This window comes from Lingula anatina, chromosome 2 (assembly GCF_051362555.1).
Source record: "Lingula anatina isolate TDL-2025a chromosome 2, LinAna3.0, whole genome shotgun sequence".
Taxonomy (NCBI): Eukaryota; Metazoa; Brachiopoda; class Lingulata; order Lingulida; family Lingulidae; genus Lingula; species Lingula anatina.
Genome location: NC_141768.1, coordinates 48,362,118 through 48,378,364, shown reverse-complemented (window position 1 = coordinate 48,378,364; position 16,247 = coordinate 48,362,118). Strand labels below are relative to the sequence as shown.

General features: G+C 37.3%; 2 protein-coding genes across 4 annotated transcripts; one reads left to right on the top strand and one right to left on the bottom strand.

Annotated features, from left to right (window-relative positions):
* Window positions 1-106: 106 nt before the first annotated feature.
* Window positions 107-8,419, top strand: LOC106169828 (GDP-D-glucose phosphorylase 1). Of its 3 annotated transcripts, none has more exons than XM_087003406.1 (11): window positions 107-270; window positions 752-868; window positions 2,881-3,078; window positions 3,256-3,351; window positions 3,536-3,594; window positions 3,822-3,924; window positions 4,405-4,505; window positions 4,945-5,090; window positions 5,274-5,324; window positions 6,292-6,357; window positions 7,060-8,419. In XM_087003406.1, exons 1-11 carry the CDS (start codon window positions 181-183, stop codon window positions 7,185-7,187), a joined length of 1,155 nt encoding a protein of 384 aa, XP_086859532.1. In that variant the 5' UTR covers window positions 107-180; the 3' UTR covers window positions 7,188-8,419. The 3 variants fall into 3 exon arrangements, with proteins under 3 accessions (XP_086859532.1, XP_013404908.3, XP_086859533.1); XM_087003407.1 differs by having other exon boundaries at window positions 116-265; XM_013549454.3 differs by lacking the exon at window positions 5,274-5,324.
* Window positions 8,402-16,154, bottom strand: LOC106159714 (putative E3 ubiquitin-protein ligase UBR7). Its single transcript, XM_013536092.2, has 10 exons — window positions 15,904-16,154; window positions 15,204-15,346; window positions 14,889-14,949; window positions 14,584-14,679; window positions 11,164-11,217; window positions 10,863-10,968; window positions 10,301-10,683; window positions 9,546-9,711; window positions 9,285-9,346; window positions 8,402-8,960 (listed from the first exon to the last, which is right to left on the bottom strand). The coding sequence occupies exons 1-10, from the start codon at window positions 16,048-16,050 to the stop codon at window positions 8,865-8,867; spliced, it is 1,314 nt and encodes a 437-aa protein (XP_013391546.2). The 5' UTR covers window positions 16,051-16,154; the 3' UTR covers window positions 8,402-8,864.
* Between the last annotated feature and the right edge of the window lie 93 nt (window positions 16,155-16,247).

The window sequence follows — 16,247 nt, the reverse complement described above, 5'->3', positions numbered from 1 at the left end:
CATCTTATCCCCCGCCCCCTTTTCAAGGCATAATAACCTCGTTATCTCATTCTGAAGCTGCTTTGAAATATTAGTTGAAGTCGAGGCTGTGGGTGGAGTTGGTCGTGTTAAGGTCAAGGTTGCTATACCTGAAGCGTGAAGTTGACACCTGTCACTGAAACTGCTGCTGCTGCTGTAGTCATGGCAAATACAGTGTTCCAGTATTCCTCGGATGATTTTACGCTATGTACCCCGCCATGGGATGATAAGAAGGAATGGAATTTGAGTAAGGTAAAAAATTAAGAATCATGAACGCTATATAGACTTGTACATGTAGATAACCGATGTTAGATTACACTCAAGTTCACAATTATACTTACACATTGTCCTAAACTCGGTCACCGCCACGTACGATCATGGTTGTGTTTACATTCGTTAATGGATTATTGACGTGTGTACTATTGATATTATGTAACCTTTGTTTTATGATTGGGAGAGGAAGTGGCAAAGAACACAAATTTTGGTGGGTAGCTAGTATCTTTGATGCATATCACTCAGTACATGTATATCATACTGCCATTGCCACATTGGGAATATATATATAGTACTACAGACTGTATATAATAAAATATGTCAATTAAATCTGTGTTGTAGCTCAATATCTTTGCATAATGTCAGTAATATTCATATTAACATAATCTAACCAATGGCTCAACTGGCCAAGAAAAAACCCTGGAGACAATGAATGATTTAATACTATTTTATTTTTGAGTTTGATCAAATGCTCCAGTGTAAGTGGACCCAAGCTATGGAAGGGGGACATTTCCGTTATACTTTGGACCATGTTGTTACCCGTGTCATTCCAGGCAAGAGACATTATGTGTCCCAGGTAATCTCCTTTATACATCTGCCATTTCCCTTCTGTAACAACCCCTCTCTCCTCCTCAGCCACCAACCCACCCCACCCACCGTCCATATATAGAACTTTTCACCAATTCATATCAGTTGAAAAAACATTTCTTTAATTTCCTGAGGAGCAGATGATATAGGTATTATTCAGTTGACAGATCTTCATCAGTCTGCAGATCTCACCTTACACACATGAAAACGTATCACCTCTTAGCTGCTGGAGGAGGCTTGTCATTCTGTTAATCTGATTGCATTCAATGGAATCCCTGAAGAGTTGGATCTACCTGGTACAATAGTTTTATTGGGAATGCACCCTTAAAGGTATACTGTGATGAAAAAACGGGTTAAAACTATCCGTTAGGTGCCCAAAAGTCATTTTTGAGTAATGAAAAAAAAGTTCTTACGTTTATTTAGTTTTTAAAACCGATTTTATGCAGGTGTGAATGTAGTTTATGATACTCCCGCGTGGTGGCGCTTTAAGGCGAGTGACGTCACTAGCGTCAAGGCTCAGAAAGCCATATTCGATTCAGCTATCCGCTTGCTAGCAGTGCAAACTAAAAGCGATACACGCAATTGATCACTACATGATCATTTATAAATTCAAACTTTTGAAGATAGATACACAAAAGAAGATGAATTCCCCACGTGGTTATCATTTATTAACCAACAAAATACACCAAAACTATGTTAACAGTAAAGGTTTGGAAGCAGGGCAGCGAACACAGTTTTTCACACATTGCCCATCTGTCGCGTCGGCTGAACGTTCTTATCCCGACTGATAAGAGAAAGTTACCTAATACATGCTGGTGTGACAGCTAACATTATTTTTCACACCCGTGCAGTTTACCAGTGTCATTCCGGGAGAGCCAGGTCAGTGGACAAAAGGCCAAAGATATCGGACTGATAGCATCGGACACTACATTTCACACCTCTGCAACTTACCTCGCTACTTCTGCCTTACACGTGATCAGTGCAGCAGTATGTCGAGTAAAAATTTGATTCCACTATCATGTTAATATTAACGTTTTCACTAACATAACCAAAAAATTCGACAACGTAATTCTGCTACGAACTATTTTTTGGGCTCTAGAAGCTGCTCTCTTCTTCCTTTCGACGGCCGCATCATGCACACATCCTACAGGTAAGACTCTCGTCGGCAGCGCTCTGGCATTTACTGTCGCATTTTGGTACTCCGAAAAATCGAATATACTGGGTACAGCATCATCTTTTAGTTTTCTCCGTGCTTTTCCACCGCACAATTCAGCTCGCAGGTCACGTACGAAGCATTCCGGCTCGAAGTGGTCGCTACAGATCCTCGCGTGTTTTGACACTGTGCTGGGGTTTTTTAACTTCAGAGAATTGAGCCAAATTTTACGTTTAGCGGCATCCGCAGGCAGGATATAATAGCAGATGTCTTTCTTATTGTAACCTACATTACGGCACCCGGGAGCAACACAACTTTGTGGCATTTGTTTTTCTGACACCTGGATGTTTAGTCGCCTACTGCATAGTATATACTATTACTAGTACAGCTGTGGGAAGCTACTCCACGGGTTACGTCACTAGAAACTGACCAATCAGAATTTTCTCATCTAAATCTCATCTTTTCTCTCTAAAACTTAAAAAGAACAATTTTTTGACGTGGATTTATAGTTTTTATACTGTAAAAAAAGCAGTGAACGCTATGTGTTCCTAGAGCGCAGTAGGCCTTTAAAGAGTTGACTGTACCTATGTGAACCTGTGGGCGTATTCCCAGACATTTAGATCGATCTATCCCCGTGGGGAGTCTCACTAGGTTACTGTCAGATAATCCGGCTTAAATGTCTGTCCCGCCTACTACAAGCTGTAAGGGGGTAATTAACTTTTGTGCCCGCTCGGCTGACAGCTATTTTAATTTTAGCGTGAACCCCCAGGGAGTTAGGTCTATCTAGTTTGGATCGATCTAATCTCTGGGAATGGGGTCTATGTGAACCTAAGTCATTATTGTTTCAGTTGAATGTGAAGCGTGGAGTTGAGAGAAGAAAACCACAGGTGATTGACAGCGTTAATCAGCCATTTAATCCTGATATATTCAACTTCACCAAGATCAAACCGTCAGAGATACTTTTTGAGATGTGTCCCACACACTGGGGTCAGAGGTCAAACGGGGTCAAGGACGTGATAAGTAATGGGACCAAAGAGGATGAGGAGGTCAGTTTTTCTGAACAATGTGTATATGGATATACCTTTCATCTGATCTCGTCTGTCCATGTTGTTGTTGCTATTCGCCAAACTGTTTTACTTTATAACTAGCATACCTTGTTTTTGTTTCATTTAAGTCTCTCTATGGGGTAATGATATAATATCATTAAATGTTTTATATTTTAGCAAGCAAAAGAACGTAACCTTGTGATCATCAACATCAGCCCGTTAGAATTTTGTAATGTGCTTCTGGTGCCAGATGTTGATGGCTGCACAAATCAGGTAAGTTATAAAATGTCTGTTTGGAAAGATTTACAATATGTAAGTTAGATTTACTATTTAGATAACAGCTTTAGAGGAGCTGAGACTGTTAATGCAAAACTGGATACCACAAGATTAGAAGACCACAGTGATGAAAGACATTTAAAGGCCAGATTTATGTTGTTATTTCTGTTCTCTTCTGCAGGTTATCACACCAAAGTTGTTACAACTTGCAATAGAAATGATGCTGCTGAGTTCTCACCCGTAAGTTTTGCCATACTTCATTTGAATTATTGATAGTAAAACCAAATAAGTCACTTTTTATGTATCGTAAAAAGTTTCATAGTATCATTTTATTTATTTGGTAGAAAACATATTTTCCACTTTTAATAAATAAATAAATAAAACTTAAATATGACTTAATATCCAATTTTTATAAATAATTAAATAAAACTTAAATATGACTTAATATGAATATTTTATCATTTCAGTGGTTTCAGAATTGGGTTTAACAGTCTGTGTGCATATGCCTCAGTAAATCACCAGCATGTGCATGCATACTACTGTAACTATGAGCTCTATATAGAGCATGCTGTAAGTACACCACCACCTTATTAATTATACAGGTAGTAGGGAGCTTAGCAATTTCTGGGAATATCTGATACACAATCTATAAAGAAAAATGAGCTGAGGTGGATAAGGAGCTTGACAACATATTGTCCTTTAAAAGGGTCAAAGCATTCGACTAATGACAGTATTTTGGGGGAGGATTTTTTCTGCTGGATGTATGTTTAGGGTCAAAACCAATAGGTGACAAATGCCTTTATAGTGTTGTGTTAAATTTTATCCATAGTGCCAAGTTGCACTGTTTTAGTACTGTAATAGAATGACTGTTGAGATTGTTGTAACAATGTGTTAGGTGTGCTATCATATTGATTATAGTTAGAGATGTCACATCATGCCTTGTTTTCCAGTTTGTGAAAATAAATGGCATCTGCTATATTTTATCTGCTTGAATCGTTGCTTCATTCTCAACAATGACCCTTTGACTTATTGTCCTGCTATCTTTTCCAGAAGGTAAAAGAAGTGCATGATGGGATGTATGAGCTAGTCGACACTCCTGCTAGAGGCTTTGCTTTTCAGCTAGATGAACTTCCTATGGAGACTTTGATAAGGTATTTTGAAAAGGAAAATAAATAAGACAAGCATAAAGATTGTGATACATGTACGTATATATGTAGGTGTATACAGGTACTTCATGTAAAATTAAAGTTCTTTATTAACATTGAATTGAGAGGCATCTCAGACGAGACATGAATTTGTTAAAGGTCGATCCTCTTAATGACCATAGATAATAGTTAATTTTTGAATGAAAATGTACATCTGTGTACAAAGTGAGCAATGAACACACTTTTGATCTTAAAGACATGGTACTTGCAATAGGAGAGAAGGTATATTTTAGAGACGATTAATTTTACAATAGGAGACTTTTTTTTCTGTTGGCCAGTGTACATCTTGGACAAAATGCACTGAAGACGTATTCTTTTCATTGCTTTGATCATTTTAGAAAGAAAATATTTGAGAAAACATGACAATTTGTCCCCTTTCTTTCAGGAGAATATATGATATAACAGAATATTTCCAAAGACAGAATATTGCCCATAATCTAATGTTGGTGAGAGGACCAAGATTTGGTGAAGACAGGGCCAGTAAAAACAGAACCATTCGGCTAAACCTATGGCCAAGGAGGCCAGTTTATGGTAAAAAAACTCTAAATAGTCTTTATTTTTGATGACCATATTTAATTACAATGTTTTTTTTTTTTTTTTCAAGTTTGATTGTAATTCTTGCCCAATATAATATTTATGCCTTTTCAAAATTGGAAATATAGATTTGAATTTTACACATCATGTTTAGATGTTAAGTATTTATGATAATTTCAGCTCATCTTGTATACGAGGGCATCTTCAGTCGTGCAGCCACTGATGAGCTAGGTATACGTGTGTAGGGGGTGTGTGGTGTTGGTGTGTAAGGGGAGGAAAGTGGTGGAAGCATTTGTTGTTAACTGTTTCTGGACCAAGTTTTATTTTTCCTCTCATTCTTTTGTAGAAGCTGGTTTACTGAAATTACTTTGAATAGAATCACTAGTGAAAACAATGTGAATCAGTTCAAAAAGAAAGGGAGAAAATGTATTGATTTGAAAAGCTGGCATAACGAAACACTGTCGCAGTTTTTATTTTCATTAGACTGGATATTTTCTGTTTCCGTTAAAAGGAAAAAATGCCAGTAACCATGGAGACAGCTTGTAGCATTTTGAGTAGATTATAAAAATTGTTGTTATGGATAGCAATTTTGCTTACATGTTACATGTATGTTAGAACACACGCACACTAACTTCAGGATTTATCTGAATCAATCTATTCTATCTTTTTGGGGGATTTGGTGGCATTTTTTTCTTTATATTGTACTAAGCAATATATGGTGTACATTTTGTTTTTTTACAGTTTTATTTTTCAGGAACTAGTTCATAGTAATGTCAGGTATCCCAACCATGCTTGTGTATGATATTTCCATATTAAAATCCTAAGCTGTCTGTCTTCAAGGTCACTTTGGAAACTACGTAATTCACCCATTTTTAGCCATAAAACTGAAACACATGGAAGTCATGACTTTTTTCAGGAATATGATTTGGAATATCTAAATATGTAAACAAATATCTATATGTATTTTGAGTTGATTGTCAGTTTGTATTTTTGCAGAAAACAGTTTTTACTGTTGTTTATATAGTCATGTGACATTGGACTGATGTCTTGCTAAGCTTCAGGATACTCTATGTTTATAATTTAGGTACTGTTCAGTAACAGAGCTGAACTAATATGGACTCAAAAACTTCGTCTTAATACATCAGAATAGTTCAAAATCACCTCAGCTAGTAATACTTGTGGGTACTTCATTTTCTAGGTGCCAAAAATGAAGACATATTCAATATAGCTGTTGCAGAGCTTGGTGGACACCTGCCAATTAAAGGTAACTGATTGCTCCCATATTTCTGCCGAATTTATCATTTATATTATTATATGATTATGTCAGCTTTGGAAGGATAACATTTTTAATGTTTTTATAACATTACAAAGATCTGATATCACAGGCTATAGATGCTTGCTTATGAGTGATGTTCAAAAGCCATTGAAAACTTTCTGGTTTTCACTTTGAAACACTTAAACTGCTGAGAAGTATTGAAAGTAAATTGATCTAAAAAGGAATTCAGGGTTTTCCCTGCCATTTCTAAAATGGGGGCACTGTTAAATCAAGGGAGTGGGAATTGTTATTGTTCACTTATCCACCTTGATACCATGAGTACAGTACCCTCTACCAGGGTGACAGATTGATTTTTTACAAGATATTCACAGATAATGTTTCTGGCTAAATGTGGTCAATCTTTTAACTGTGGATGGTGGAAAATGTGCCTGTAATATCTGCCGCCCTGGTAGAAGGTATGAGTGCAGAGTGATTGAGATATTTTCATGGCCTTTGATAGACAATGATGCGTGTTAGCTTCAGTGTTGATTTTATTTTTATTTTAATAAAACACATTTATAGAAGTGGTTCCGAAAGCAGTTTTTTCCTTGTGCAGGACAAGTGATCTTGGATTAAGATACTTTTAGTTGATGGTAAATTATATTTTTTGTCAAAATTGATTATTTTAGACAGTAATTTTCCTCATTTCAGTGACAAAAGGATTTGAAAATATAACAGAAGAGGAAATAGATGGCAACCTGCAGGAGGCCTCTCTGTCACAGGAACAGTTTGAAGAGATCAAATGTGCTCTTATCAATCTAGAAACACAACAATCCTGAATATTTAAGCCAAAAATAACATAACAATGTACATTATAAATATTTTTTCCAAAATATTTATGTATATGTTTTTATTTATTATTAATATATAACCCTTTTATTTTCTTAAATACGGGCAGTAATCTCATGTTCCATTTTACTTATTTAATCTAAATAGATATATAAGTTACTAGTCATGAGTAACTGTCTTAACTTTGGGTATTAAATTGTTAATGGGTCTCAGTGCAGATCAGGGTGACAGCATAATCTGTGTTATACTGTACCAGTATATAATATTAATGTTATCAGGGAAAGATGTGATCTATACTAAAGACTAAAGCTTTAAGGATATCATTGACTGTGAACTAAGGGTGCTTTCCCAGAGATTTAGATCGATCTAAAGATTAAGTTTTAGATCGACCTAACTCCCTGGGGGTTCACGTTAAATTGCAGTCAGCAGAGCGGGCACCATAGTTAATTACCCCCTTACAGCTTTTAGAAGGCGGGACAGACGCTTAAGCCGGCCAAGCTGACAGTAATCTAGTGAGACTCCCCACAGGGATAGATCGATCTAAAAATCTATGGAAATGGGGTGTAAGCCCATAGTTTTGGGTAATATACAGTACCTGTGATATTGATGAAGAGCAACAAAACTAGATATTTGAAGGACCTATCCTCCTTTTAGAGGATTTCTGCCTTTCTGTAATTTAGAAAATTAGAGTGATGCTGATTTTGTAGGAAAAAGTTCAGACAATTTGTTCAAAGGCATTTTCCTCCTTATTTAGCATTCCAAGCTCTACACTTGATAAGTCTAAATGTTCTTTCTTTAACAAGACTATTTAAAAACTGTTTACTGATACTGGAATAAAGAGCTACTGTAGTAACCATGAAAATTTTGGCTTGGTGCGAGTGTTTGAAGAACACTAATATAAGCCAGTATTATAAGTATTGCTCTGTTGTTGGTTACAGAAACAATCAACGTGCAATCAAGATAATAATTATCAGCATTTACTCCCAACATAGTCTAATTTAAACAAATTATGCTACTATAGCCTGGGAATCTTGGTCACTGCTCCTTTATATAAACAACTCTTCCCCCCCCCCCTTCTTTCTTGAAAAAAAAAGGAATAAAATTAGTTTTCTTGTGTCTGTATGTAGGATATACCACGATGTTTAAGGGAAATAACCTCAATTTTTTTTTCTGACCACTTGATATTCAAGTCAGAGAATAAAACTACCAATTATAATATTTATTTACACTTTTTGAGTTCAACAATTTTTTCAAGCTGTTCAGTTTGACTGCAACAGTAAATATGACTTATATTCTTAAAGCAACACTAACTCTGAAATAGTTTGCAATAAAAACTAGACTAACAGAAAGTTTTGTTTACATACATTAAACACTTTCAAATCTTATTTGTTTAAAATTCAAAATGAATGTAATGTTCTTAAAATATGCAACAAGGTAATGAAGAGTTATTATCTGATAGTTTTTTCTCTAAATAAATGCATTGTGATTATTGAAAAGAAAATTAGTGTTCTTTGGAATATTTTTGCAACTGATATGACAAAGAAAAGTTTTCAAAAAGTGATTGAAAGTGATCTTTTTCAAAGATTCTGGATTACATTTAAATTACAGATGTAAATGAGATTACATCCAGTGTGGAAGTCCAACAATTTTGCTTAGAAAAGAGGCTTTCATTTGCAGTGGAACTGGGGAGGTCCCTCTACACGCTGCCGCTTCTTCTTTTGAAGTTCTGTGAAAAATTCTCTTATGTCTTCTTCACGCACCACCTGAAATAGCATATCAATTTACATGACATCTTTAAAAGATGATGAATATCAAGAAATTACCTGAAAAGAAAAGATGATGTGCATCAAGGAATTGCATGATCCAGGAAATAATGTGAAGTTCAAGTCATATGACAGGCAAAGAATTAATGAAATCAATGCTGGAATCAATGGAAAAATTCTTACAAATACAGGATAAGTAAAAGAGGATCTAGAAATCCATATCTTTAAACAGAATAAGTGCAGTTAAAAAATAAACCTCATTAAGACCCACTTCAGTGCCGCCTTATGGTCAAGCAGGAATTCAGCCATATCATATTTTCTTACCTTTCCATTATCTGCAAATTTCTTTAAGTAATCTGTCAGCTCTTCCTTCATGTCATTGTATCCTAGAAAATAAAATATTATAAACCTTATGTATCTATAATCATTTATGAAAATGATCATCACTGTGTCCCACTATTTATGATCATATGGACAAATTCCTGCAAATCTTCATCTTAAATAAATTACCATACCGAAGTTGTAAAACAAAACAAAGAAACTAATACCCCTCCCTTCCCCCCTCTTTTCCACCAGTTCAGTTACCTCTTAGGACCTCCACTTGCTGTATTCTACCCATACTGGACAGTACATTCAAGCCACGGTCATACTGGGACTGACCGGGCTCCTTCCCGCGCCCCCTTTCTTCATATGCATGTACAGTGTCTCCTTCATCTGGGAGAAATGGCACTTGTTTTTCTTCATACAGTTTCTGAAAGTAATAACATAAATGGTCTCAGATCATAGAAAATCTTTATCCTAAGTGACAATTTAACTGCAACATAGAACTTTTTATTGTCTTTAATTAAAAAGTGTACCAAAGTATATTTTACAGCTGATTTTCAGTTTTAGACAGAAAGCTCATATTACGTTAAATAGGTTCTGAAATTCTACACAAATACAAAAAAAAAAAAAAAAAAAAAAAAAAAAAACTCATTTTTACAACTCATCTGAAAATGTCCAACCTTATGTTTATATTAATAATAAGTGGACTAATACAAGCAGAATTTGGGACAAAATTAGTGAAAATTTCAAGTTTTCAGAAATGAGCCCGGGCCTTCGGAAAAATCTGATAACATTTATTGTGGTGATAAATCTAGAAACTTTCTCAGGAACTACCAGAAGTCTCACAACTGAATTAAAAATCACGAAAACCCAAAATTCCATAGAAAAAGCTCAAGCCCTAGCCTTCCATTCTGAATATAAATCATAATGGATCCAAACTGGTGAAACAACCACTGCTGCCGACTCCTTTGTTTTTGGCTGTTTTAGAAGTAGAAATGTGATAAGTGAGAACTCACTGTGCAATCATTACAAAGACACAGTTTGGCCCTCCAACCATTTGGCCAGTAGGTGGCACCAGAGGCAGTGCGCGGAATGTCTCTCTGTTGCAACTCCTGGAGTTTACACGAAGGAGAAGAAGACTCAGACAGGTTGGCGGAACACTGCCCATTTTTCTGTTCAATTTTAGCTTCGACATTTGTGTGTTCTTGTGAAAGTGGCTTTATAGCTTCAACTGTCTGGTTTTCTGACTCTTTTCTCTCAGCTGTCTGACTTCCTGACCCTGTGGCATCAGTCTTATGGTATTCTGATTTGGTTCCAATAGTGTCAGCATCTGTGCTGCCAGCTTGAACTGTCTCCACATCTACACCAACTGTGTCAGCTTTCTCAATCTGTGTGACTTCTGAAATAGTGAAAAATATTTAAATGAACAACTAAATATGCACAAATACTGTTATCAATATTAATCCATGATCAGCCATGTTCTACTGAAGTTAAATACCTACTCTTCATCAAATCTTCATATCGAATTGTTCAGAAATAAAACTACAATATTTGCTTTCCCAAGCACTGGTGCCTTACCAACACTATGTACAGCATATGGCCACAAGAAGTCACATTTCTTCATACATCCGTCACAAATCATCTCCATGAAATCTTGGTTCTGAGGCGGAGGAGTGCCCAGGTGCTGAAAATGGAGACAACATACTTAAATGAGAGAGGCTGGAGGGGGGCAGGAGCATGTTATGTGAGTATACAAGGTGACCTTGTGATTTTAAAGATAACCAAGATGTAACCAGTCTGAATAAATGAATGGTCACAACTTTGTGTGATTTGATACTTGACAGGTTATTCCACTACAGAGAAAATGAGAAAGACTTACTCTTCCATGATACCAGTCCTCACAGATGACACACTGAATCATCTCATCCTCTACCTGAAACACAGCAAGAAACCTTATTTCTGTTAATATAATACAGCACAAGCTGAACTGATATTAAAGATGTTAAGACTCCAAGATATAAGTTCAATACGCAGTGTTAAAATGCCCTTTACCACTATCAGTTATCATAAGTACAAAATTTCTTATAAATCATTCTTCTCATACCAAGCAGAGTACACAAAACACTGGTCAATTACTGTAATGAGTTATAAGTATGTCTTATGATATTTCCCAAAATAATACCCTGAATCCTGATAAGCAGACATGGGACAAATACGTAAAACCCCCGTTATACTGTTTTATGTCATAAGAGTGATGACTACAATACGGTAAAGTGCCATGAATTTCGAACGGCTCTTGAATTTCGAACGATCTTAAAATCGGCCGTCTGGAGTTTTTTCTGGACCATGAATTTCGGCCAGTAAGCAATTTTGCGCGATCTTCATTTCGTGAATTTCGTACACCTTAAAATCGGCCACCGGGCTATTCTCGCGCTTATAAAGATCTAACAGTCGGCAATGTTGCCCTAGCGTACCTTTACCTGAGTACTACGTGTGCGGCCCAAGGTGCAAGATAACGATCAGTACAGTTAGTTTAGGACGCTAAACAACATCGTCATATCCATTCATTCAGATAACAGGAGAATCTATTAAGAGTTTTACTGTCGGGCTGTTGTTTCTTTACCGCAGTATTCGGTGTGAGATAGCAATCGGTAGTTTTGCTGAGGCGCACAATAGCATTGTTAACAGTAGAGACTTCAGTAACAGAACAAAAGAGCAATGTTAAGAGCTGCAATAAAGATTACCATTATTGCTTTCTTGTCTCGCTCGATCTCCCGCTGACGATCTTCCGCTAATGAAGTCCCTTGAAATGTACAAATGAAATGAAAAATATTTTTAAAAATTATAAATTCCAATGGGGAGGGATGGAGGGTTAAAAACAATCGAGAATGATCTCCGGCTGACAATCTGCCGCAAACGAAAGCCACTGAACGAGTATGAGCTTTCTCGTTTCACTCGGATTGCGACGCTGACGATACGAAAATTGCGTTCTCGTCTCGCCCTTTGGCTTACGAAGTCTCTTTAACAAATATGAAAATTGCCTCCTGGTCTCTCTCGGATTGCGAACGATCTATCGCTGAAAATTTGAAATTTTCCTTTTTGTCAATCAGCTTTGTCAGTTGCCGTGCGTATGAAGGTCCAGAAGGTGTCCCCTTTCACAAATTGGCCTGTAGTTTGCTTAGTGTTTTGTTCATAGAAACATTTTATTGTGTTTTGTAAGCTTTAGGAAGTAGTTTCGTCGTGACTGAATATCAGCGTACACTACAAAGTAGTGCCATTCATCTGTGACGCATCATAAAAGCTAGGTACGTCAAATTACTCTAAGAAAATTTCTTACAACGTCCACGGCTGTCCCGACAGGCCAAGACGTCATTAAAAAAAAGTCGCAAGCCGTCTAGCCGTCTTTGAAAATATAGGCCGTCTGGTGATGTCAGAGGCCGTCCAAATGACGGCTGGACGGTTCGCTGGGAAAAGCCTTGCTCATAAGGGTATATTTATTTAACTAGGGGCTAACTGACATCACCCAGCTTACATGCGGGTGCATGCCTCCCAAAATTATATTAGAGGATAAAATTGTAATATATCTAAGTTTAATTGTTTGTAAATTTTGTAAAAATTGCCCATGCCACCCCGTTAGTTTGGAGGGTTAAGCTGGATCAAGTCCGTGTCAAAATTCTTTGAAACTTTGCAGGAAAAATCAATCTTCCTTTGTTTCTCTGGCTCCTTGTTTAGCCCGATGATCAGTTTCATCTAGTGCCCCCAGGTCTGCTGGAGCAGCTCTTTGAAATAACACACAGGTAGATTTTTATCTGAGATAAATATCGCGTTCGATACACTCAAGACAAAAGCTACCTGTGAGCTGAAGGGCACTTTACCCTCTAATTAAGAGGTAAAACAAGTTCCAGCTAGATGGACGATTAAGATCGGACTTCAGATGGTAACTAATATTGTTTACCTCAGTTCTGTGAAAGCAAACGAGAAGGGTGTCAGAACAATGGTGCATATATAAATTATACAGAGAATTTGTACATTCATGTGACATTAACTTATAATCGAAGGGGATTTTCGATAATATTCCTTGAAAAGTACACTAGATTTAAAGAGAATAATTTCATGGTTGGCCAAAAAATTATATACGCACAGTGTATCCGTGCGTATGTCTGGTTACGCACCTGTCGCAAACCAGCAAACCATATCCTGCGGACTACATGAAAATTGCCTTCTACATGTAGCATGGACAAAAAGTCCAAGCTTCTATGCTTGCTCGGATCGCTGACGATCTCTTGCTGACGAATATAGTAACGAAGTCCCTTGAACTAGTGTGGAAATTGGCTTATTGTCGCGCTCAGATCGCTCACTATCTCCTATTGACGATCTTCCAGTCCCTTGAACGAATATAAAAACTGCCTTTTGGTTTACTCTAGATTACCTATCTCTCGCGTTTGTTTGAAGATGGTTTCAATGACAAAACGTACACGCTTTTCAAATGCGTACATTGACGCAACTATGCTCCAGGAAATCAGTTGCTGCTGCTGGTTGCCTGAGCGAAAAAAAAATAAAAAAAAAAATAAAACGGCCCTGCAACCCGCCCCCCCCCCCCACCAAACCTAATATATTTGATCGCAGACAACAATCAGCTGTCATCTTGGTCGCAGCACACGACGGAGAGAGACCGTAATACACAGATCGGCTGCCGTGGCGAAGGCTACCTGTGCGCCGCACATACCGATCTGCGGTCGTAGTGGCCTCTTCGCACGGAGGAGAGGCCGTAGTGCCGAGGCCGGCTTCTGCAGGGAAGGCTACGTATGCGTCGGAGACACCGACCCGCGAACGGCGAGATGAGGACGCATATGGGCCATACACAGTGATCGGGTGAAAGTACGTGTATACCTTTGGTCGCAATTACCGACACTCACACAATCATACATTATGGTAACTCTAAATAGATCGTCGGGAGAAGATAACAGAAGGCCTAGCGACGAACAGACAACTTCCGGTCATAATTGACAGAATTCCATGAAATTCGAACTTTCGGAAGTTCTGAGCACCTCCTTTTCATGAATTTCGGCCAGAACGATCTTTTCCCAAATTTAATTATTTTCTACTGTTCGAAATTCATGGTACATTACCGTAATCTTGTTAAAGGAAGTAAAACTCGCCAAAATGTGAGGAAGTAAAACTCCCCAATATATGTGAGGATATATAAGATTTAATGAAATTGTTCTCTAATATATGTTAGGAATTCTCAGAGTGAACCAGTCCAGTTCAGTGTACCACTAAAAGTGCCTCAAACACTCACACTGTCCTCCACATCAGGGTAAGGTCTGGAGCAGGTACAGTACACGCCTCTGAAGTTCTGGTTGTATGTATTGCCTGGGTTGACACTTTCTTTGTTCTGTAACATATCCAAAATACGTAGTCAAACAGACATTGAGAATTCTGATTATAAGATTTAAACCAATGAAGTCAAATATGCTGCAGCCTACTTCAATTTTCACCCTAGCAAAAGAAAGAGTTCATGTGGTGATTCATCTAATAGTGTGATATCACATAAATAAAGCTTCATCTTTTTATCTTTACGTTACGTTCACTTAACAAACTTACCGGAAACAGTTTGCATGTAAAATCTGGAAATCTACTGTTCCCACAATCGCATCTAAAATTCCTACAAACAAATAAAATACAAAAATAGCGATTAAATTTATAAAATTCCATCTTATTCAAAAAAATTATTTGATCAAACCAAGAACAATATGCAATATTATTATCGAAGACATAAGACATCGATAAAACTGCCACATAATCAAGCTTAAAATTGCACAAGGAGAATAATTTAGATAAATACAGACACAGGTATATCATAAAAGAATTGTTTTTCAACCAAAACAGTATAAAATAAAGGGCACATCATGTGTGTACCTCTTAGTGTACAACTCCCACAAGCTGTGTCCCTCATGGCACTCGTAGCTACAGGCTAGACATATCCCTGCAGGCTGGCTACCCTCAGGTACTGCAGGAGTACAGGTGGCACAGGCATACACTGCCTGCCGCGGAACATAGCCCTAGAGGAACATAGACAAGTGTATTTTACCAAGAATTCAATAGTACTTATGGTCAAACAAGTTTCACCTCAGTAGCTCATAGCATCAACATTTTAATCAAAGTGACAGTTGTAAATGCTTCAAAATTGATGATCAATCTCTTCAGACACTGACTATAAAAAGCTTGGCTTGGCAGACTTCAACAGTAAAATTAAACTGAAAAATACAGTCTGTGGACTTTTGAATAAGTGTATTATATGTAGAATAACATATAACAATAGTGCAAACACACAAGTATTTGTAACTATTCAAACCCCTCTTCTCCCTACCAGTACACACACACTTTCAGTTTCATCCCTACTCAATATTTCTTAATTGTCACTTTAACAATGCAAAAAGTAGACAGATGTTATTTACAAACTTCTTTGCGTAGCAAACGACAGTTTGGACATTATCCATACAAATGACATGGAGTCATTAGCAGGGTGAGAGGAGACGCTATGCTCATGTTTTCCAGCAAAATTCCGATTCCGATCACATTGGCAAGAGCAACCGGTGAGTGTGTTTGCAACGCTCACCGATTCATATGTGCAGTTTTTATCATCGCTATCTCCCAGCACTGCATTTGCATCTGCTTCTAGTTGCTCTTCCTCTTCTAAAACGTCAACCATTGACACCCCCGTGTCTTCATCATTTGGCGGGCAATTCCCATTTCCATCTGCCATCTTTCGGAGCAGGGGTTATTTAGAAATGTAAGAATGGGAAAAAATACCTTTACTGTGTCATTGTGTAATCGACAGCAAATTAGCTTCAAGTAACGACCAATAAATGACAAAATATATAGAAAATTACATTTATGCTTCGAAAGATTTGTTCCTCTTTTGTTCAATGAACCCGTGCCAATATTGTCAATGGGTCTTTC